This window comes from Globicephala melas, chromosome 3, assembly GCF_963455315.2.
Source record: "Globicephala melas chromosome 3, mGloMel1.2, whole genome shotgun sequence".
Lineage (NCBI taxonomy): Eukaryota > Metazoa > Chordata > Mammalia > Artiodactyla > Delphinidae > Globicephala > Globicephala melas.
The window spans coordinates 113123360-113147255 of NC_083316.1; the positions used below are offsets into that span (position 1 = coordinate 113123360).

The 23896-nt window shown below is 41.2% G+C and overlaps 1 protein-coding gene and 1 pseudogene across 1 annotated transcript in view; both read right to left on the reverse strand.

Annotated features, from left to right (window-relative positions):
* Nucleotides 1–20367, reverse strand: part of TRPC7 (transient receptor potential cation channel subfamily C member 7) — a 141905-nt gene extending 121538 nt beyond the window's left edge. Inside the window, exons 1-2 of the mRNA XM_030869368.2 lie at nucleotides 20110–20367; nucleotides 935–1712 (exon numbers count right to left, since the gene is read on the reverse strand). Of these exons, the coding sequence (XP_030725228.2) occupies nucleotides 935–1712; nucleotides 20110–20111 (780 nt within the window). The 5' untranslated portion in view covers nucleotides 20112–20367. The remainder of the gene's footprint in view (nucleotides 1–934; nucleotides 1713–20109) is intronic.
* On the reverse strand, nucleotides 12404–13094 carry LOC115860096 (neuronal vesicle trafficking-associated protein 1 pseudogene; annotated as a pseudogene).
* Nucleotides 20368–23896: the final 3529 nt, after the last annotated feature.

Below are 23896 nucleotides of genomic sequence, written 5' to 3' on the forward strand. Positions count from 1 at the left end.
TGCCTAGATTAAAACAATGGTTTTACTACTTATTGGCTACATGATACCTCTCCACCTCTGTGCCTTCATATAAAATGGGCACAATAATGGTACCCATACCAATGGTTGTTGAGGGGATTAAACATCATATAGGTAAGGAATTTAGTGCTTGGTACACAGTAAGTGCCCACTAAATATTTGATTTTAATTTATTATTAAACTGTCAAAAGAATTAGGTCCCAGTTTTCTCTTTCAGGGGGAGTGACAGTTGACAGTAAAAGCACAGGACCACTATTGAATAATGGACTTTGGAGGTGGGTCTCCATCTCCTGGACTAACCTGGCAGTTCCAAGTATTCTCAGGGGGTGTCGCCTTGGGCCCATCTACTGGGATGACAAGCCCAACTCTACAGAGAGAGTTTTATTTTTATTTTGGTGTACCTCCTCCTCAGCCCTTTGACATAACTGCAAGCCTTTCTCAATTTAGCAAGCTATTGCTATTGAATCTAGGATCAACACAGTAGTCTAGGATGGGTTAGAGCTATGAACAAAACAAATGTGAAAACTGTACAGGTGAGACAATCAAGAAGTCCAAGACCTGGACTAGGAAACAACCAGAAGTATCCTAGACATTCCTGAGCTGCCTGGGGCAGAGCTGAGACATTTACACTAGAACCACAGTATAATCTTGCCTGTGTGCTGCATGTCTTTTACTGTATGGATTTGCATTTACGTCACCTCTTTGCCACATTTATGTGGTTTCAAATATTTCACCTAATGGGCTGCTTTTCCTTCAGGCCTACATCTGCCACACCTTGAGGAAGTTCCCTTCCTCCCTGTGAGCCTGAATAGGCAAGACCCAGTGTTAAACCAGAAGACAACCCATTTGGCTCCTGGACACACCTGGAAGAGCCCACAGGGCAATCTGCCTGCAGGGTGGTAAGTGGGAGAGTTACCTTGAATTCAGTCTCAATGTTGGCTAGTCTGGCTAGCTCATTGCTTAGCTCCAGCGCGGTGAGGACAGGGTCTTCGCTGGACAGGGACAAGTAGGCAGCACTTGCCAGTCCCTTGTAGGCATTCATGCGGGAGCGCGAGTGGCTGAAGGAGTCCTTCCGCTGCTTCTCGGTGCACTCATTGCACTTGCAGAAGTAGTCGTGGGGCCGCTCGATGCGCGCGCCCTTTAGAAGGAGGATATGCACGATCTCATACTCCTGGCAGTGGGCCGCCAGGATGATGGGCGTGATGTCGTGGGAGAAGCGCGTGCCGTCCTCGTCGTAGGCGTAGAAATCGTCGTCCCGCAGCTCCTGCTCCAGCGGGCTAAGCGTCAGGCGCTGGCCCTGCGCGAAGGCCGGGTGGCTAAGGATGGCCTCCACGATGCGCACGTAGCCCTTGCTGATGGCCAGCAGCAGCGCGTCCCCCACCCGCGCCAGGTTCTCCTTCTTGAGCAGCAGCTCCGTGACCTCCAGGTGCTCGTTGCCCACTGCCAGCTGCAGCGCGTTCTGCCCCATGTAGTCCACGCAGTTGAAGTTGAGGGTCTTGGACTCCTCCAGCATTTTCCTGACCACCGGGATGTTGCCATACTCAGCCGAGTCCAGAAAGCGCTCCTCTTCGGGCGTCAGGCTAGTGCCCTTCTCGTTGAACATGTAGGCGGGACCGCGGATGGCCTGACGGCGGCCCTTTTCCCTCAGTGTCGTGTGCCGGCGCTGCATGTTTCTGAAGGTGCTGCTTCCCAACCTGTGGGGTGATAAGGCAAAGGTGCTAGTTACTCTCCAAGGATCCTGCAGGTTCCCCAGGGGCAGAGCAAACAAAAATTGTTGAGATGAAAAAGAATATCGTGATTGGAATATTTTGAGAAGTTATGAAATCTTGCTAGAAATTACTGTCCTATCACTGAGATTAAGACAAATTTCATAACCCAAACTATTCTTATACTAATGGAAGAATATTGGTTAAGTTACACAGCAGTCTATCCGCCTTGGGTGGAATGTGGGTTTAGGCCAAGCTAATGGTGGACGTGGAGAGTGTGACGTCATGATGTGGCGGAAACAGGCCAAGGGCTGTATGTTTTATTTCCATTTGTGCAAAGTTGAGAATGTCACTTAACTTCTCTGTGCTTTAGTACAATGCTTTTCTGTGCTTTTACCTGTACAATGTGGATAACTTTTGTGGGCCATAGAGTCCGTAGGAGGATTAAATGAGGTAACGTGCATGTAGAAAGTACTCAGTCCACGTGAGTTTTATTGTCCCTTCCTGCCTGTTGATGTGCCTAGTTCTTCAGGGGTTCTGCCACAGAAGTGGCCACCATGGACACTGCTGCCTTTGCTTCCCACCCTATGAGCTCCCACACTATGACAAAACTGCAGCAGTATGCAGGCATGGCCACACACCTCTGTTTCAGTGCTATACTATGGCGGGACTGTGCTTCCGTGCTCGTCCCCATGCAGACTGAGCACCTACTAAAGGGCAAGTATTGCACGGAGCAGGCCTAGACTCATTGCTGCTTACTGATGGCCGCTGAAGCAGCCTTCCTGAGGAAATTCAGCCACAGTTTCTTAGGATCAAACCTAGATTTTTATGTGGATAGAAAAACAGGTTAATTTATATGCTGGGTTCATTTCTTTCTTTTTTTTTAAATTTAATTTAATTTTTTTATACAGCAGGTTCTTATTAGTTATCAGTTTTATACATATTGGTGTGTATATGTCAATCCCAATCTCCCAGTTCATCCTATCACCACCATCCCCCCCCCCGTAACACCCCACTTCCCCCTTTGGTGTCCATACGTTTGTTCTCTACATCTGTGTCTCTATTTCTGCCCTGCAAACCGGTTCATCTGTACCATTTTTCTAGATTCCACATATATACTGTATGTTTTGGAAGCACATTTCAGGAAACAGTAATGGAGTTGGCCATGACCACCATGCTTGTTCGCAACAGATCTTGCACTATTTGTCATTTATTTTTGATCTAAAAAAACAGTGAAACTTTTGACATGTCCACCAGAAACAACACATTTAAATAACGTGGAAAAAAATGTCCATGAATGTCTTTTTTCTGTTTAATCATCTTACACACTTAGTTTATCTAACTGGCAATTTCGTAAACATATACTTTACTGTCAAGATTCAGGTTGAAACATAATTATCTTAAAAAGATTGTGAATGAAAATGTCATAATTGGACTTGCAAGGTACGACGCCAGCCCTCCTCCTAGCCTTTCCTGCCTGTTTCTTTTTTTTTTCTTTTTAACATCTTTATTGGAGTATAATTGCTTTACAATGGTGTGTTACTTTCTGCTTTATAACAAAGTGAATCAGTTATACATATACATATGTTCCCATATCTCTTCCCTCTTGCGTCTCCCTCCCTCCCACCCTCCCTATCCCACCCCTCTAGGTGGTCACAAAGCACCAAGCTGATCTCCCTGTGCCATGTGGCTGCTTCCCACTAGCTATCTGTTTTACGTTTGGTAGTGTATATATGTCCATGCCACTCTCTCACTTTGTCCCAGCTTACCCTTCCCCCTCCCCATATCCTCAAGTCCATTCACTAGTAGGTCTGTGTCTTTATTCCTGTCTTATCCCTAGGTTCTTAATGACCCTTTCTTTTTTTTTTCCCTTAGATTCCATATATATGTGTTAGCATACGGTATTTGTTTTTCTCTTTCTGACTTCACTCTGTATGGCAGACTCTAGGTCCATCCACCTCACTACAAATAACTCAATTTTATTTCTTTTTTTTTTTTCCTTCAATGTATCTTTTTTTTTTAACATCTTTATTGGGGTATAATTGCTTTACAATGGTGTGTTAGTTTCTGCTTTATAACAAAGTGAATCAGTTATACATATACATATGTTCCCATATCTCTTCCCTCTTGCGTCTCCCTCCCTCCCACCCTCCCTATCCCACCCCTCCAGGCTGTCACAAAGCACCGAGCCAATATCCCTGTGCCATGCGGCTGCTTCCCACTAGCTATCTACCTTACTACGTTTGTTAGTGTGTATATGTCCATGACTCTCTCTCGCCCTGTCACAGCTCACCCTTCCCCCTCCCCATATCCTCAAGTCCGTTCTCCAGTAGGTCTGCGTCTTTATTCCTGTCTTACCCCTAGGTTATTCATGACATTTTTTTCCCTTAAATTCCATATATATGTGTTAGCATACGGTAATTGTCTTTTTCTTTCTGACTTACTTCACTCTGTATGACAGACTCTAGGTCTATCCACCTCATTACAAATAGTTCAATTTCGTTTCTTTTTATGGCTGAGTAATATTCCATTGTATGTATGTGCCACATCTTCTTTATCCATTCATCTGTTGACGGACACTTAGGTTGCTTCCATCCCCTGGCTATTATAAATAGAGCTGCAATGAACATTTTGGTACATGACTCTTTCTGAATTATAGTTTTCTCAGTGTATATGCCCAGTAGTGGGATTGCTGGGTCGTATGGTAGTTCTATTTGTAGTTTTTTAAGGAACCTCCATACTGTTTTCCATAGTGGCTGTATCAATTTACATTCCCACCAGCAGTGCAAGAGTGTTCCCTTTTCTCCACACCCTCTCCAGCATTTACTGTTTCTAGAATTTTTTTTTTTTTTTTTTTTTTTGCAGTACGTGGGCTTCTCACTGTGGTGGCCTCTCCCATTGCAGAGCACAGGCTCTGGACACGCAGGCTTAGCGGCCATGGCTCACGGGCCTAGCCACTCCGCCGCATGTGGGATTGTCCCAGACCGGGGCACGAACACATGTCGCCTGCATCGGCAGGTGGACTCTCAACCACTGCACCACCAGGGAAGCCCTGTTTCTAGATTTTTTGGTGATGGCCATTCTGACAGGTGTGGGATGATATCTCATTGCAGTTTTTATTTGCATTTCTCTAATGATTAATGATGTTGAGCATTCTTTCATGTATTAGTTGACAATGTGTATATCTTCTTTGGAGAAATGTCTATTTAGGTCTTCTGCCCATTTTTGGAATGGGTTTGTTATTGAGCTGCATGAGCTGTTTGTAAATTTTGGAGATTAATCCTTTGTCAGTTGCATCATTTGCAAATATTTTCTCCCATTCTGAGGGTTGTCTTTTGGTCTGGTTTATGGTTTCCTTTGCTGGGCAAAAGCTTTTTAAGTTTCATTAGGTCCCATTTGTTTATTTTTGTTTTTATTTCCATTTCTCTAGGAGGTGGGTCAAAAAGGATCTTGCTGTGATTTATGTCATGGAGTGTTCTGCCTATGTTTTCCTCTAAGAGATTGATAGTGTCTGGCCTTACATTTAGATCTTTAATCCATTTTGAGCTTATTTTTGTGTATGGTGTTAGGGAGTGTTCTAATCTTATACTTTTACATGTACCTGTCCAGTTTTCCCAGCACCACTTATTGAAGAGGCTGTCTTTTCTCCACTGTATATTCTTGCCTCCTTTATCAAAGATAAGGTGACCATATGTGCGTGGGTTTATCACTGGGCATTCTGTCCTCTTCCATTGATCTATATTTCTGTTTTTGTGCCAGTACCATACTGTCTTGATTACTGTAGCTTTGTATTATAGTCTGAAGTCAGGGAGCCTGATACCTCCAGCTCCATTTTTTGTTCTCAAGATTGCTTTGGCTATTCCGGGTCTTTTGTGTTTCCATATAAATTGTGAAATTTTTTGTTCTAGTTCTGTGAAAAATGCCAGTGGTAGTTTGACAGGGATTGCATTGAATCTGTAGTTGCTTTGGGTAGTAGAGTCATTTTCACAATGTTGATTTTTCCAATCCAAGAACATGGTATATCTCTCCATCTATTTGTATCATCTTTAATTTCTTTCATCAGTGTCTTATAATTTTCTGCATGCTGGTCTTTTGTCTCCTTAGGTAAGTTTATTCCTAGATATTTTATTCTTTTTGTTGCAATGGTAAATGGGAGTGTTTCCTTAATTTCATTTTCAGATTTTTCAAATTAGTGTATAGGAATGCAAGAGATTTCTATACATTAATTTTGTATCCTGCTACTTTACCCAATTCATTGATTAGCTCTAGTAGCTTTCTGGTAGCATCTTTGGGATTCTGTATGTACAGTATTATGTCAGCTGCAAACAGTGACAGCTTTACTTCTTCTTTTCCGATTTGCATTCCTTTTATTTCTTTTTCTTCTCTGATTGCTGTGGCTAAAACTTCCAAAACTATGTTGAATAAGAATGGTGAGAGTGGGCAGCCTTCTCTTGTTCCTGATCGTAGTGGAAATGGTTTCAGTTTCTCACCATAGAGGACGATGTTGACTGTGGGTTTGTCATATATGGCCATTATTATGTTGAGGAAAGTTCCCTCTATGCCTACTTTCTGGAGGGTTTTAATCATAAATGGGTGTTGAATTTTGTCAAAAGCTTTCTCTGCATCTATTGAGATGATCATATGGTTTTTCTCCTTCAATTTGTTAATATGGTTTATCACATTGATAGATTTGCGTATATTGAAGAATCCTTGTATTCCTGGAATAAACCCCACTTGATCATGGTGTGTGATCCTTTTAATGTGCTGTTGGATTCTGTTTGCTAGTATTTTGTTGAGGATTTTTGCATCTATGTTCATCATTGATATTGGCCAGTAGTTTTCTTTCTTTGTGACATCCTTGTCTGGTTTTGGTATCAGGGCAATGGTGGCCTCGTAGAATGAGTTTAGGAGTGTTCCTCCCTCTGCTATATTTTGGAAGAGTTTGAGAAGGATAGGTGTTAGCTCTTCTCTAAATGTTTGATAGAATTTGCCTGTGAAGGCATCTGGTCCTGGACTTTTGTTTGTTGGAAAATTTTTAATCACAGTTTCAATTTCAGTGCTTGTGATTGGTCTGTTCATATTTTCTATTTCTTCCTGGTTCAGTCTCGGCAGGTTGTGCATTTCTAAGAATTTATCCATTTCTTCCAGGTTGTCCATTTTATTGGCATAGAGATGCTTGTAGTAATCTCTCATGATGTTTTGTATTTCTGCAGTGTCAGTTGTTACTTCTCCTTTTTCATTTCTAATTCTATTGATTTGAGTCTTCTTCCTTTTTTTCTTGATGAGTCTGGCTAATGGTTTATCAACTTTGTTTATCTTGTCAAAGAACCAGCTTTTAGTTTTATTGATCTTTGCTATTGTTTCCTTCATTTCTGATCTGATCTTTTTTTGGTTTTTTTTGTGTGTGTTACGCGGGCCTCTCACCGTTGTGGCCTCTCCTGTTGCGGAGCACAGGCTCCGGACGCGCAGGCTCAGCAGCCATGGCTCACGGGCCCAGCTGCTCTGCAGCATGTGGAATCTTCCCGGACCGGGGCATGAACCAGTGCCCCTTGCATCGGCAGGTGGACTCTGAACCACTGCGCCACCAGGGAAGCCCTGATCTGATCTTTATGATTTCTTTCCTTCTGCTAACTTTGGGGTTTTTTTGTTCTTCTTTTTCTAATTGCTTTAGGTGCAAGGTTAGGTTGTTTATTCGAGATGTTTCCTGTTTCTTAAGGTAGGATTGTATTGCTATAAACTTCCCTCTTAGAACTGCTTTTGCTGCATCCCATAGGTTTTGGGTCGTCCTGTCTCCATTGTCATTTGTTTCTAGGTATTTTCTGATTTCCTCTTTGATTTCTTCAGTGATCACTTCGTTATTAAGTAGTGTATTGTTTAGCCTCCATGTGTTTTTGTTTTTTTTGTTTTTTTTTGTTTTTTTTTTGGCGGTACGCGGGCCTCTCACTGCTGTGTTCTCTCTTGTTGGGGAGCACAGGCTCCAGACGCACAGGCTCAGAGGCCATGGCTCACGGGCCCAGCCGCTCCGCGGCATGCGGGATCTTCTCAGACTGGGGCACGAACCCACGTCCTCTGCATTGGCATGCAGACTCTCAACCACTGCGCCACCAGGGAAGCCGTCTCCGTGTGTTTGTATTTTTTACAGATTGTTTCCTGTAATTGATATCTAGTCTCATAGAGTTGTGGTTAGAAAAGATACTTGATACAATTTCAATTTTCTTAAATTTACCAAGGCTTGATTTGTGACCCAAGATATGATCTATCCTGGAGAATGTTCCATGAGCACTTGAGAAAAATGTGTATTCTGTTGTTTTTGGATGGATGTCCTATAAATATCAATTAAGTCCATCTTGTTTAATGTATCATTTAATGCTTGTGTTTCCTTATTTATTTTCATTTTGGATCATCTCTCCATGGGTGAAAGTGGGGTGTTAAAGTCCCCTACTATGAATGTGTTACTGTCGATTTCCCCTTTTATGGCTGTTAGTATTTGCCTTATGTATTGAGGTGCTCCTATGTTGGGTGCATAAATATTTACAATTGTTATATCTTCTTCTTGGATCAATCCCTTGATCATTATGTAGTGTCCTTCTTTGTCTCTTCTAATAGTCTTTATTTTAAAGTCTATTTTATCTGATATGGGAATTGCTGCTCCACTTTCCTTTTGATTTCCATTTGCATGAAATATCTTTTTCCATCCCCTCACTTTCAGTGTGTATGTGTCCCTAGGTCTGAAGTGGGTCTCTTGTAGACAGCATGTATATGGGTCTTGTTTTTTGTATCCATTCAGTCAGTCTGTGTCTTTTGGTGGGAGCATTTAATCCATTTATATTTAAGGTAATTATCGATATGTATGTTCCTATTCCCATTGTCTTAATTGTGTTGGGTTTGTTATTGTAGGTCTTCTCCTTCTCTTGTGTTTCTTGCCTAGAGAAGTTCCTTTAGCATTTGTTGTAAAGCTGGTTTGGTGGTGCTGAACTCTCTCAGCTTTTGCTTGTCTGTAAAGGTGTTTTCCATCCAATCTGAATGAGTTCCTTGCTGGGTAGAGTAATCTTGGTTGTAGATTTTCCTCCTTCATCACTTAAAATATGTCCTGCCACTCCCTTCTGGCTTGCAGAGTTCTGCTGAAAGATCAGCTGTTAACCTTATGGGGATTCCCTTGTGTGTTATTTGTTGTTTTTCCCTTGCTGCTTTTAATATGTTTTCTTTGTATTTAATTTTTGACAGTTTGATTAATATGTGTCTTGGCGTATTTCTCCTTGGATTTATCCTGTATGGGACTCTCTGTGCTTCCTGGACTTGATTAACTATTTCCTTTCCCATATTAGGGAAGTTTTCAACTATAATCTCTTCAAGTATTTTCTCAGTCCCTTTCTTTTTCTCTTCTTCTTCTGGAACCCCCTATAATTCAAATGTTGGTGCATTTATTGTTGTCCCAGAGGTCTCTGAGACTGTCCTCAGTTCTTTTCATTCTTTTTTCTTTATTCTGCTCTGCAGTAATTATTTCCACTATTTTATCTTCCAGGTCACTTATCAGTTCTTCTGCGTCAGTTATTCTGCTACTGATCCCTTTTAGAGTATTTTTTATTTCCTTTATTGTGTTGTTCATCGTTGCTTGTTTCCTCTTTAGTTCTTCTAGGTCCTTGTTAAATGTTTCTTGCATTTTCTCTATGCTATTTCCAAGATTTTGGATCATCTTTACTATCATTATTCTGAATACTTTTTCAGGTAGACTCCCTATTTCCTCTTCATTTGTTAGGTCTGGTGGAGTTTTACCTTGGTTTTTCATCTGCTGTGTGTTCTTCTGTCTTCTCATTTTGCTTATCTTACCGTGTTTGGGGTCTACTTTTTGCAGGCTGCCGGTTCGTGGTTCCCGTAGTTTTTGGTGTCTGTCCCCAGTGGCTGAAGTTGGTTCAGTGGGTTGTGTAGGCTTCCTGGTGGAGGGGACTAGTGCCTGTGTTGTGGTGGATGAGGCTGGATCTTGTCTTTCTGGTGGGCAGGTCCACGTCTGGTGGTGTGTTTTGGGGAGTCTGTGGCCTTATTATGGTTTTAGGCAGCCTCTCTTCTAATGGGTGGGGCTGTGTTCCTGTCTTGCTATTTGTTTGGTATAGGGTGTCCAGCACTGTTGCTTGCTGGTCGTTGAGTGAAGCTGGGTGTTGGTGTTGAGATGGAGATCTCTGGGAGATTTTTGCCATTTGATATTATGTGGAGTTGGGATGTCTCTTGTGGACCAGTGTCCTGAAGTTGGCTATCCCACCTCAGAGGCACAGCACTGACTCCTGGCTGCAGCACCAAGTGCCTCTCATCCACACGGCTCAGAATAAAAGGGAGAAAAAGTGGAAAGAAAGAAAGAGGATAAAATAAAGTAAGATAAAATAAAATACAGTTATTAAAATAAAAAATACAAAATAATTATTAAGAAAAAAATTTTTTTTTAAGTAAAAAAAACAAACAAGAAGAAAAAAAAACTGGACGGACAGAACCCTAGGACAAATGGTGAAAGCAAAGCTATAGAGACAAAATCTCACACAGAAGCATACATATACACACTCACAAATAGAGGAAAAGGGGAAAAAATAATATATCGTTGTTCCCAAAGTCCACCTCTTCAATTTGGGATGATTCGTTGTCTATTCAGGTATTCCACAGATGCAGGGTACATCAAGTTGACTGTGGAGATTTAATCCGCTGCTCCTGGAGCTGCTGGGAGAGATTTCCCTTTCTCTTCTTTGTTCGCACAGCTCCGGGGGTTCAGCTTTGGATTTGGCCTCGGCTCTGTGTGTAGGTTGCCTGTGGGTGTCTGTTCTTTGCTCAGACAGGATGGGGTTAAAGGAGCAGCTGCTTTGGGGACTCTGGCTCACTCAGGCTGGGGGGGACGGAGGGGCACGGATTGAGGGGGGAGCCTGTGGTGGCAGAGGTCAGCGTGATGTTGCACCAGCCTGAGGCACTCCGTGCGTTCTCCCGGGGAAGTTTTCCCTGGATCACGGGACCCTGGCAGTGGCGGGCTGCACAGGCTCCCGGGAGGGGAGGTGTGGATAGTGACCTGTGCTCGCACACAGGCTTCTTGGTGGCTCCAGCAGCAGCCATGGCGTCTCATGCCCGTCTCTGGGGTCCGTGCTGTTAGCCGCGGCTCGCGCCCGTCTCTGGAGCTCCTTTAAGCGGCGCTCTTAATCCCCTCTCCTCGTGCACCAGGAAACAAAGAGGGAAGAAAAAGTCTCTTGCCTCTTCGGCAGGTCCAGATCTTTTCCCGGACTCTCTCCCGGCTAGCCGTGGCGCACTAACCCCTTCAGGCTGTGTTCATGCCAGCAACCGCAGTCCTCTCCCTGGGATCTGACCTCTGACCTCCGAAGCCCGAGCCTCAGCTCCCAGCCCCTGCCCGCCCCGTCGGGGGAGCAGACAAGCCTCTCGGGCTGGTGAGTGCTGGTTGGCACCGGTCCTCTGTGCAGGACTCTCTCTGCTTTGCCCTGTGCACCCCTATTGCTGTGCTCTCCTCTGTGGCTCCGAAGCTTCCCCACTCCACCACCCGCAGTCTCCACCCACGAAGGGGCTTCCAAGTGTGTGGAAACCTTTCCTCCTTCACAGCTCCCTCCCACTGGTGCAGGTCCCGTCCCTATTCTTTTGTCTCTGTTTATTCTTTTTTCTTTTGCCCTACCCAGGTACGTGGGGGAGTTTCTTGCCTTTTGGGAGGTCTGAGGTCTTCTGCCAGCGTTCAGTAGGTGTTCTGTAGGAGTTGTTCCACGTGTAGGTGTATTTCTGATGTATCTGTGGGGAGGAAGGTGATCTCCGTGTCTTACTCTTCCGCCATCTTCCCCCTCTTCCTGCCTGTTTCTTACATCAAAGGAGTTACATCTGTCCCACAAAATAAAAATTAAAGTAGCCTTGGCGTACCAGCAATTACACTTTCACTTTTCTCACCCAGCTAATTAAAACTAAGTAGCTAATACGGCTGTTGGTGCAAACTTATTCATAATAGCTGTGAACAAAAGGGCCAGTAGGTTTCATTCCTACTCAGCCCATCACAGAGCAGACGGACTAGCTACAGGGAGATGGGTTTTGCAACCTGTGGCCCCGGATCCCTTCTTCCCAGAGTCCCCACCTCACATGCTCTGACCCAGTCCACATGCACTGAGGGAAACATGGCTCCCCTGCCCAGTGGGCACCCTCTGTACTGAGAGGGAGCCTTCTGCCCGCAGCAGTGACCACGGCCCGAGCTGACCTGCTGCAGTGCCTGCACACTCAGTAGTGAGCACGGGGCAGGCGAGGGCACAACTGCGACCTGATGGCATCTTTCCTTCCTTCCCTCTGCTGCTCACTATGGTGCGTCTTGACCATTGGCACTATTGCCATTGGCGGGAGGTAGGAAGAAACGTGCAGTACATCTTGCTCTTAGCAAAGCAAGGGATCACTCTAGATATGGCTATGGAGTCAGGTTTGCAAACGGCAAGGTAGTTAAAAAAAAAAATCAATCCCACAAAGTGCATATTTATCTGAAGTCGAATCCCTTGCATATCCAGTGTAAATTTATTTTTTGACAGCATCCAATAAATCCCAGTAAAGTCGCTAAATTAAGATTCTTTAACATGGCAAGTGGTGTCAGAGCTCTTTAAGCAATGCTGATATGCCCTTGATTTTATGCCATGGTGGTCTGCAGCAAGCTGTATTTGCAAAGCAGCATTAGCAAACAGAAGCAGTTGCACCATACCTGAGTAACCTCTAAATTATCAGTAATTATATCTAATGAAATCTCCCTCAGAGTCCCTTTGTTACCTTCCAGTGACACTGTAAGGAACCTGCCCATCTCGCTAAGCAGATTTCTCAGCAGCCTCAGTCTCCTGCTCTGAGAGCTTCTCTTCGGACAGAACTGACATCCATGGCGACACCGAGTGGGTGATGCTCTGCTTGGCCAGGTTGTGGTGGTTGATGATGGTGTAAAATTTCTCCCGGACGTTGGAGTCTTGCTCCGCATGGTAGCTCTCCAAGCCTCCTGGGATGCACTGGGTGTTCTTGAGGGTGAAGCCATCGGGACAGGCACGGTCATAGTTGTACATCTTGTAGACGACCAGGAAGATGACACAGGTGAGAAAGACCAGGGCAAAGAAGACCAGCACAGACACCTTGAACCTCTTGGTAACACCCTCAGTGATGCTGACAGTGAACTTGGCTATCTCGGGAGGACGTGCTTTGCCTTTATTTCAGTCAGGTTCATTTTCAGTCTTAGTTTTCACGACCACCTTATCCAGGGGCGGGAAGTGCAGCTGATTGACATCAAGGGACGTCATCAGGGGGGTGGTGTCGAAGCCATCCTCCAGCAGCGGCTGCTTGGTGCCCTTCTCCGTGAAATTGTTTCCCACCTTCACCATGGTTCCGGGAGACCCGAGGCTGCCACTCCACGCCTGGCTCCGGCAGGTCTGGGCTCCGACCGTGCTCTGAGCCTCCGTGTTGCCCGCTCCCGCTCACAGCAATCTCAGATGAAGATCTTGAGACAAGTGGGGCTGAGAGACAGGCTTTCAAGTTGAAAGGTCTAGAGTTGGAATCCTGGCTCCACCTTTTGCCAGCCTTGTGACTCTGGACAAGTTACTGAACCTTTTAGTTTGTCAGGCTTTTAAAATGGCAGACTGGAGATAATAATAGCTGTCGTGTAATTTGAGCTTGAGCTGGATATCCCATCTCTAGCTCACTTGGACTCCTTGAGCAGGTTCCCAGTTCAAGATGCTTTAACTGTAAAGTAGAGAGTCTGGACCAGGTCCCTAAGTCTCTACAAACTTGAACCTCTCAAACGTTTTTATTCTCCAGTTGGCCCTACCCACATTTTCTAGCCTCTTTTTCTAGTCTACCCACACTCATATTATTCAAATAATATTAAAATGGCATACATTTCAATAAGAAAGTATCTGTTCTAAAGAGTAAGCACTTGGGGGTTGGTTTTGAACTATTTTCCATCTTCCCAGTTGTCTTTTTGTTATTGGTCATGTCTCCATGCATCGAGTACTTCACTGAAGTCATTTGTAAAAGATAAACAAAAGTAATCACAGAAGAAGGCTTTTAAAATATACCTAGTATTTTGAGATTAAAAAAAAAAAGTATTGTCATTCAGTCTTGTGATTTTTAAAAATTTGGGCTCTATTTAGTTTTCTGCTCATTTTACCTTCTGACGTGCTCAAACCCTTCTGGTGTTAGCTCCTTTTGGGGCCCCAATCTGGTAAAAAGCAGAGACTTGGAGGTCAGACTTTGTACTCTGATCCTGCTTAGGCCTGAGTCACACTTCTTGGGAGAAGCTGCTAAACTATTCAGTGGAGCAGCTTCTTCATCTGCAAAAAAGTAAAAGGAATAATGGTGGGCAACTCCTTCAAAAGGCAACTGTGGGGGCTTCCCTGGTGGCGCAGTGGTTGAGAGTCCGCCTGCCGATGCAGGGGACACGGGTCTTGCCCCAGTCCAGGAAGATCCCACATGCCGCAGAGTGGCTGGGCCCGTGAGCCGTGGCTGCTCAGCCTGCGCGTCCGGAGCCTGTGCTCTGCAATGGGAGAGGCCACAACAGTGAGAGGCCCACGTACCACAAAAAAAAAAAAGGCAACTGTGGGTGATAAATCCTGATAGAGTGCTCCTCTCTTCTTTAGGAAGAGCTTCTGAACTGCCATCCACTTTTCTAAATTTTACGTTGATAAAAAATTGCTAGGGAGGATTCCCAGAATTCAAGTTTATGAGCCCCTCCTGAGCCCATTTCTCTCAACAATGCCATCATTCCAGGGAGGGAGGGTGCTCGTTGATGCCAATGCAGACCGTAGATTGAGATTCCAAAAGAGATCTTTACAGGAGAGGGAAAGACTCACAAATTGGGCACAGTGTTCATTATTATAAGTTCTTTTAGAAGGAGAGGAGGTAACTGAGTTGAAAGCTAAGCAGTCACCTCTTTGTGTCCCCAAAGGGCCTTGTTTCAGAAGAGGATGTGAACTCAGTTTCAAGGTCTGTTATCTGGGGACACACACTCAGGTGGGAATTAAGCCCACAAAAGACTAAAACTCTTTGTCATGAATTTCTCAGCCTGTCCTGTGATGATGCTTCTCCCTTCTCAGGAGCACCTCTCTGGACTTGCCGTCACAGCACAACCTGAGAAAAGACTCAAGAGCACCTGAGCAGTGTTTCAGAGACGTAACAGTAACTGTCCTAGCAGGAGCCGGAGCTGGAGCTTCAGTCCACATCACTTTTCCACTGGAGGTCTGCTCAGGAGGGAGAATAGGTCAGGTGCCAAGGTCAAAAGTACACAACTACTACACAGCAGTGAGCCGTGGAGCGATTAATTCAAAGGAAATATAATAACTACTGAACCAAGTCAGAGCACAGAAAAATTTCTCAAGGAACACATAAGTACCCAATCTAAATTCAGAGTCCATATGGATGTCATAGACGCTGTAGCCTACAAACTTAAAGGACGTTAAAGCATCCTTTGTTAATTCCCTTCATTAACAAACATAAAAAACAAGGTGTTAACGTTTTCATTTTCAGGTGGAGAAACTGAGTTGGATGAAGCAAAATGACTAAACCTCAGGGCAGATAATTTCTGTGCAAGAGTTGCACATCATATAAATCTTGATGTTTCTGTAATAGTCATGTTTTATCAAAGAAAAAAAAATGTGTGTGGCTAGTATTTGTCAGAAGTTAAAATGTCTTTATTACTTACCATGCGTTTTCCTGAATGACCTTGAAAGCAGACACTCAGATATAGCAAGAAATAAACAAGCCTTTCTTTCCCATCCTTAAATACCTCAGCTTTGACTTACATTTGGATGCTCACAGAATTGTCAGTTCAGCTCCTTTCCTTACAGAATCTGGTGTTGATGAAACATTATGGGCCTTCAAATCATGTATGCATACAAGAGTATACTGGGACATTCCTACTCCATGGGATTACTCTTAACATAAGGGGTTTCACAGCAAACCCTGGAGCTACGTGAATTGATTCAGGTATTGATGGAGGCCTTTTAACCTCACTGGGAGTCTTATTAGCTCCGATTTCTATTCTAATGATACTTTCAAAACATTTGTTTTATTTTTTCAGCTCTGTTAAGGTGTAATTGACAAAATTATAAAATATTTAAAGTCCACATTGTGGTGATTTGATATATATTTATATGTTTTGGTTAGAACATTTAAGTCCTCTCTTAGCAGATTTCAATTATATAATACAGTGTTATCAACTATAGTTACGATGTTTTACATTGGATCTTCAGACCTTATTCATCTTATAGCTGAAAGTTTGTACCCTTTTACCAACCTCTCCCTATTTCCCCCATTTAAACATTTATATACCTATGAAAATATTTAGCCACTGTATCCTTGCCATTTAATCTTGACACAATAGATAATCAGGCTTTAGCCATACTTTTCATATGGGTTGGAAAGACTCCACAAAAGATGATATGTCAGAAACATAGTCATTTGGTCCACAATAGCTGGAGGACAAAGCTCACACTCATGAATCAGATGTGTTGCTCTGTTGGACTCTGGGGATCCTGTCAGTTTTACTGCCAATAATGAGCAAAATGATTCTCCCTAAAATGCAGTTAGCATTTAATTGCCCCTTCTTTAATTTTTTTCTTAAAAATGAACTTTGAATGCACATGCCTTTTTATTTGCATATATTATTGAGATAAGTGATCAAACTCATCAAACACCTCAATTAAGATACTGTGTATCTTTTCCATTTTCCATAAATGCATACATTGACATTTGATGTCATTGAGAAGGGTTTCAGTGGAAACAAAACCATATTTGAGAGGAGGACTGATTATTAAACTCCCTCTTGATCCCTTGGTTGCTATTTTTATCAAGCTGCTCTTACAGATGCATCAGCCAGTCTGAAGGAAGCCAGATGTCAGTGATCCATAAAAAGTATGAATTCTACACCCTAAGTCCCGCTGCAAAAGAGCATGACCACAGAGCCTTTTGGAGACAGGGACTGTGGTTAATTACTGATGAAGCAAAGGCCACACTTAATCACAATGTCTTTTTAGCGATATTTGTTGTAGTTTTTATAAAATTGCTACATGCACCGTAGGTCTTTGTAGAAATTATCCAAGCCTGAAACGAATTTAGTCTGTAACATTCCACAACTTAGAACCAGATAAAATCCAGGAGTCAGGTCAGCCATCCAGGAAAACCTAGTTCTGGTCTGTATATCCTCTTTCAAGTGTACATATTGTGAGTTTTAGTTCAGAGCAACAGTGATGAAATAGTCAAGTGATTTCGAGTTTTCTCCTAAACCTCAGTTCCCTTGCCAGTAGAAAGGAAGTGTTAAAATCCACCCTCCATGGGCCTCAAGACTACAGTCAAGATGAAATAATGTGTATCAAATGCCCTGGATACTGTAAAGCCTTATACAAATGTCCATGACAATAATGATGAACGCCTTACATATCAGTACATTTAAGTAAATGATTATAAATTGGCTTACATTTTACTCTACACTGATATATAAAGCTTAGCTATTTTTCTAAATAATAGCTAGAGGTAACATATATTACACATTTGCCATGTGCCAGATACTGTGCTAACTGCTTTATATGAGTTGTTTTAAATTCACACAAATCGTATGATAAGCTTGGCTATTGTCCTTAATGACTAATCCTAATGATTAACACTTATTACACATTAACCACATTGCAGGTACCATGCTGAGTACTTTACATGCATTATCACTTTAAATCCTCATAAACTGTATGATATATTTGCTACTGTCATTCCCATTTAACAGGTGATAAAGTGAAGCTCAGGTAAATTAACTTTTGCCTATACAACTTGTGAGGCTGAATGATTTGTGAGTGGTAGACCTACTGTTAGGAGTCTAATCTGTCTGATTTCAAAGCCTGTGCTTTTAGCTGGTATGCCACTGCCATCCATCTTCCTCATGCATTTTTTCTAAATTTCCTTAGACTGTAAATTTTCCCTCTAGAGTGCAGGATCCTTGAGGGCAGGGGAATTACTTGTTTATATGGTATATGTACCTGGCACCCGATGCTTGGCATATGGTGCATGGTCAAATAACGTAATTCTTAAATACTTGACTTTGGGTTGGTTATTAAAGAAGGCCAATAAAACAGAGGTATTAATGTTTACTAGCGTCCTCTTTCTTACAAATACAGGAGCCATGTAATCCTATAAATACTGTTTCCTATTTGTAACTGACAACTTTTAAAATAAGGTATGAGTTGCAAAGGAAAAATTAGTTTCCAATTAGCTGCACTATAAATAATGGCCCATAAGTTGCTAGGTGAGACTGCTCATATCAGAGGGTGTATTAAGTCTTTTTGTTTGTTTGTTTGTTTGTTTTTGTATTAAGTCTTGTGGGTGACTTGGGCAGATGACTGAAGCAGGCGTTCCCACTGCTTCAGAATACTCCTAAATGTTTTTTAATGTATTTCTAAAGGCATCCAACTTATTTCTAAAGTATCATCTTCCTTATTTTGTCAAAGCTGAGGTGAGATAGTACGTATAAATTACAGTTTAGTAAGTGCTCTAGTAATAATTGAATAATATTAACTATTTTAGTTTAATACATTTATAATAACTGTGGATTCAAAGCATTCAAGTTCCCACCTAAGCTAGTGAAAATAATTTGCTTGTGCAACACATATATTTTGAGTAAAAAAGATATTCACTTATTTACTCCATGAATATACGTGAGTTCATATTCCTTGCCAGTCAGGTCCTACAGGAAAGAAGCAAAGTATCCTTCTGCTACTCATTACAATACATGATATTGAGACATACTTTCCAAACACTTCTGCTAATCTGGCATTTTTTTTTGCCATTGCATCTTGGATTGAAAAACATTATCCAGTGTTCCTGAATGTTAATAAATGATTTTATCATCCATTTATCTTTCACCAAATACCATCATTTAGAGAAGAGGTTATTCTCAGTATTTTCAAACTACCCTATGTATTAGCCGTGCAAGTATAACTAGTGCTTTGTGTGTGCTTCTTTTATTTCATTTTTCTTTTTAAATCCTCGGTGGTCTATTTGGAATTAGGGAGTTGTGAAACTGAATATCTATATCTCATTGTGTATAGCTCCTGGTAGAGCTGAAACAGTAAGTTCTAATAGTTACATATTTTTTTTCCTCCGAAGATTTGTCTTGGAATACAATAGATATGTGTAACCTTTTGATTGTTTATTGACCTCTGTGACAAGAGTCTGAAATAAACATCTAGTACCAAAAAAGTAAGAGAGGCTCTTAAATCATGAAATGCAATACTGAGAAAAGTAACATGCTGAACATTTATCTGGGGGTGGGGGGCAGTGTTGATTGCGTTTCCTAAGCAAGAGATCCTCTCATCCAGGCTACCACATGCATGTGTAATTAGCCTCAATGAGGCTTCACATAGTTTTGAATTTTTTCTGGGTTAATTACTGCCTAAAGGAGTTAGCTCAAGTGTTTTTAGAAATAATTGTTTTGAACTTATAATTGTGACATAGAACCTTAGTAAATTGTTAAATAATTGAACCAATGTCATTGTTTAAAAGATCTTAGAGAGTGAGTTTGAATCATATCCATAATGAATATTCTGGATTTAATGTGAATTCATTCATAAATCTGATGTGTGCCCAGTGCTTCAGAAATAGGACCCACCAGCAGGTGGCATTCTGAGGCAAAAATTCACTGAGTGCCACCAGACAGGGTCATTCATTATTGCCTCTTTCAAATCTACCCTAAATCCATTAAGCCTTTAAGTCGCAATTAATGGCAGTAGCATCCTGGTTATGTCTACCCAATTATACTTTAGTGAATTTACAACTTCAAAGTTAAAGAGGGAGGTTCTGTGTTCCAGAGTTTCAAAGCTTGTGCCAAAGCCCTGACAGATTACATCTCTTTTAAGAAAAGCATATTTGTTATGCTGAAATGGTTGTCTAAAGGACATGCTTTCAACAACGAAAAGGAACGAAAGGTAATAGTCTCCTTCCCACCTGTAGTTCTTTAGTGGTGGCAACTTATTAGGATATAGCTTTTTCCTCCTCATACCCCTGTATTTATATTAAGATAAATACAACCACAAAAAAATCAAAAAGCTCTCAGTAGTGAAGGAGGAGGAGAAGAGACAACATGCATACTCTCTTATAGGAATAAAACTACACTCTAGCACAAAACGACTGGGCTACCAGCATGAGTTGCCTATTTCTAAAAGGCTTTGTAAACTTAGACTTTCATTGAAAAAGTAAACAAAAAAATTCTCTACCAACCCAGCAAATAAGAGACTTTAGATCCAGATTTACATCTAAAAATCTAAGCAATGCACAAGAGGGAGAGGGCTAATAAAAGTTTAATTCCATATTTCAGCGAGAAAACAAGCTGTACTGGAAAAATCATTATGAAAGAATCATCATAGCTGCTTACATTGAGGGTGAAATACGCAGGCTTGTCCTTCTCTAGATGACCGGAATCCGGTGTTGAGTCGTGGGAATCTGGCTCCCCATGGGTGGTTTGCCGAATAGATGCCACTCTCCGTGGTGCTGAAGTATGAAGCTGGTCGAGTGAGTGGAGTTGAGAGGATGTGAAAGCGCACTCCAGTGTCCTTTGTGTTGTAATAGTAAAAACTCGCCTTCCGTGGCAGACCCGCTTTACTGTTCTTTTCCTAATCTGGGGGAGATTTCCCAGGGAACATGACGGAGAGGGATCCGTGTGTGAGACTGGCACGCGGTGTGGTGATGGGTTCTTAATAGTCCCCACCCCCTCTCCAGTAGCTTTGAAAGGGAGGTAGCAACTCTGCCTTCCTACCACAGCTCCAAAGGATTTCTGCCGGCCCCCACTCAAGCCCCAGAACGGCACATAACACACACACACACACACACACACACACGCACGCACGCACACACACACACACACACACACCTCAATTATATAAGGTAGCAGGTTCTGGCTCCCGAAGCAGAATATTCATCTGTTAAATGAAAAATGAGGAATGAACTGGTTTTCTACCTGTTGTATCTGTGTGTGTTTACAGAGGGAAGAAGTTGAGAAGAAAACTAAAACCAGAGGAACCTTAAGAATAACAGAAGTGGTTTACTTTAATAAGCTTTAAGGTCACACCCCACTTTGTCTTATGTGAGTGATGCATTTTCTAAATGTAACCTTTTGTTTCTTGATCTTTTAGCCATTGTCTAGGGTCAGGAAGAGGTCAGTGATGTAGAGCAAGTCTGATACTAGTAAAAAGACTTTAAAAGGGTTAGCTTTCATTTGTAACTTTCCACTTTTTGAAAGGAAATTCCTAATGCAAAAACCCATTTCCCCACATTCCACCCTCTCACCAGTTGCTTTGTTAACAAATGATCTATGATTTTTAAACACCAAGGTATTTTGATGGCCTCAATGGAGAGAAACCTCCTTAATTGAAATATTACCTGTGTGAGAGAAACCAGGATTACTCCCAGGATCTATCTGGGTCACTGAACAATGAATCAGAAGGCTTATTGTTTGAAACCAACTCATGGTTAACAACTGACAGTCTGTATACTTAGGATTAAAGAGTTGGCTTCAATATATTTTGCACAATGTCATTCTAGGTTTATATGCAAATCAGATTACATTGGTTCATTAACATGCTACTAGCATTTTCTCTGCATATAACATTGTATGTGGGAAAAGACCCCGGAATTTTGATTCACTTATTAACTGTGTCACCTTGAGCATAATAACCTTACTGAATCTCAGTCTTCTTGTATGTAAATGGTGGGTGAAAATGGGTAACAATGCTTTTTTCCAAATGCATGCATTTAAGAGATGCGTAATAAGTTTGACTGTTCTTCCTCCCCTCCTTGTTCAAGAGAAGTTAATTATCTAGTTAAAACTCTAAAAAGCTTGACAACAAACTAATTTGATTCCTGTAAGCCTCTACACAAGCTCTCCAATGTTAATGATTGCGGTTTATTGGATAAAATACTATTTTAAAAAGAAATTTCCTTAACATGAAGACTTTTTCTTCAAAAATTTTGCAGTCTTGAGGGCAAGGGAATGCTATTTTTAATTAGAATCAGCAACAAATACATTTAACTCATTTTGAATAAAATGTTAATAAATTAAGAGCTATTTAGTATTACATTTTTTTGTAGAAAAAAAATGTGAAGCCAACAAAAGTGTCTTACACAATCCCAGAGTTAGAAGATTAGCTATGACACTGATAATACTCCTTTGATTGGGATCCTCTTCATCATGATCAGTGAAGCAATACAGAATAAGATACTCTTAATTATAAAATACTTTATGAAGACTACTAGGTTGTGGCTTTTAGTTGATAATGATGGAGATGAATTCTTATTATATTTGTTTTGAATACATAACCAAGATAAATTGTGACATGAACTATGTACTTGTTTCCACTTATGATGAGCTCATAAAAAACCCCGCATATTTTAAAAAATGTGCTAATGACAGTACAACAGTCATATATATGGAGGAAATGAGCTAATTATTTTATAGATATATAATTGAAGATAGGTCAGAATCAGCTCTTCAGAAATGATGGGATAAGATGATGTTTTATGAAGAATCTAACTTGCAGTGTACACATTATTAGAGAGCTTTATCACTTCTGGAGGATATTATACACAACATTTGGTTCAATGGGTAAATACTTGTAATCTGAAAAAACTTATGTACATATCAAAATATTTTCAATATGTAAAATGCAGAAGTAGTTAGGTTCTTACTATCAACAGTGAAAGTTCAGAAGATGATAGATGTCTAAGGTTCCTGTGTAAGGTCTCGAGCTTTGTTTTTTCCTAGGCTCATAGCAGAGTACATAGCACTTCTTGTCAAACTTCTTGTGTTTTAATTCCAAATATTCCATTCCCCAACGTGTCCCTTAGTTTTATCACCTATAAAATGAAGGTAATAAGAGTCCCTCACTTGTAGAGTTACAATGAAGATAAAATGAGAGAACTCACATAAAATGCTTATAGCAATGCCTGGCCCAAAGTCAGAGCTCAGCATGTGTCAGCTTCCATTCTTTTTTTAAAACAAAAAATTTTTTGAGTTATAATTAACATACAATATTAGAGTAGTTTCACCTGTACAACATAGTGATTCGATATTTTTATATAAATGCTCACCACAGTAAGTCTGGTGACCATTCATTGCCATACAAAGTTGATACACTGTTCTTGACTATTTTCCCTATGCTGTACATCCCTGTGACTTATTTTTTAATAACTCTTAGTTCTCTTCATCTATTTCACCCATTCCTCTATCCCATCCTCTCTGACAACCACCAGTTCTCTGCATCTATGAGTCTGTTTCTGTTTTGTTTATTTTGTTTTTTAGATTCCACATAAGTGAAATCATATGGTATTTCTCTTTCTCTTTCTGACTTATTTCACCTACGTAATACACTGTAGGTTTCTCCATGTTGTTGCAAATGGCAAGTTTTCATTCTTTTTTATGACTGAGTAATATTCAATTGTGTGTGTGTGCGTGTGTGTGTATATGCACACCACATCTTCTTTATCCATTCATTTATCGATGGACACTTAGATTACTTCCATATCTTAGATATTGTGTACAGTGCTGCAGTGAACATAGGGGTACATATATCTTTTCAAAGTGGTGTTTTTCTTTTCTTTGGATAAATACCCAGAAATGGACTCACTGCACCATATGGTAGTTTATTTTTAGGAAACTCTGTTTTTTATAGGAAACTCTGTACTGTTTTCCATAGTGGCTGCACCAGTTTACATTCTGACCAACAGTGTATGACATCCTCACTAAAACTTGCTGTTTCTTGTCTTTTTGATAATAGCCATTCTAGCAGGTATGAGGTGGTTTTGATTTGCATTTCTCTGGTGATAAGTGATGTTGAGCACCTTATCATGTGCCTGTTGTCTATTTGTATGTCTCTTTTGGAAAAATGTCTATTCAGGTTCTCTGCCCATTTTTTAATCAAGTTGTTTACTTTTATGATAGTTGAGTTTTATGAGTTCTTTATATATTTTGGAATTTAGCCCCTTAGCAGATATGTAATTTTCAAATATCTTTCTCAGTTCAGTAGGTTGCCTTTTCATTTTGTTGGTGGTTTCTTTCGCTGTGTAAATGCTTTTTAGTTTGATGTACTTCTATTTGTTTATTTTTACTTTTGTTGCCCTTGTCTGAGGAGACATATCCAAAAAATATTGCTAGGACAGATGTCAAA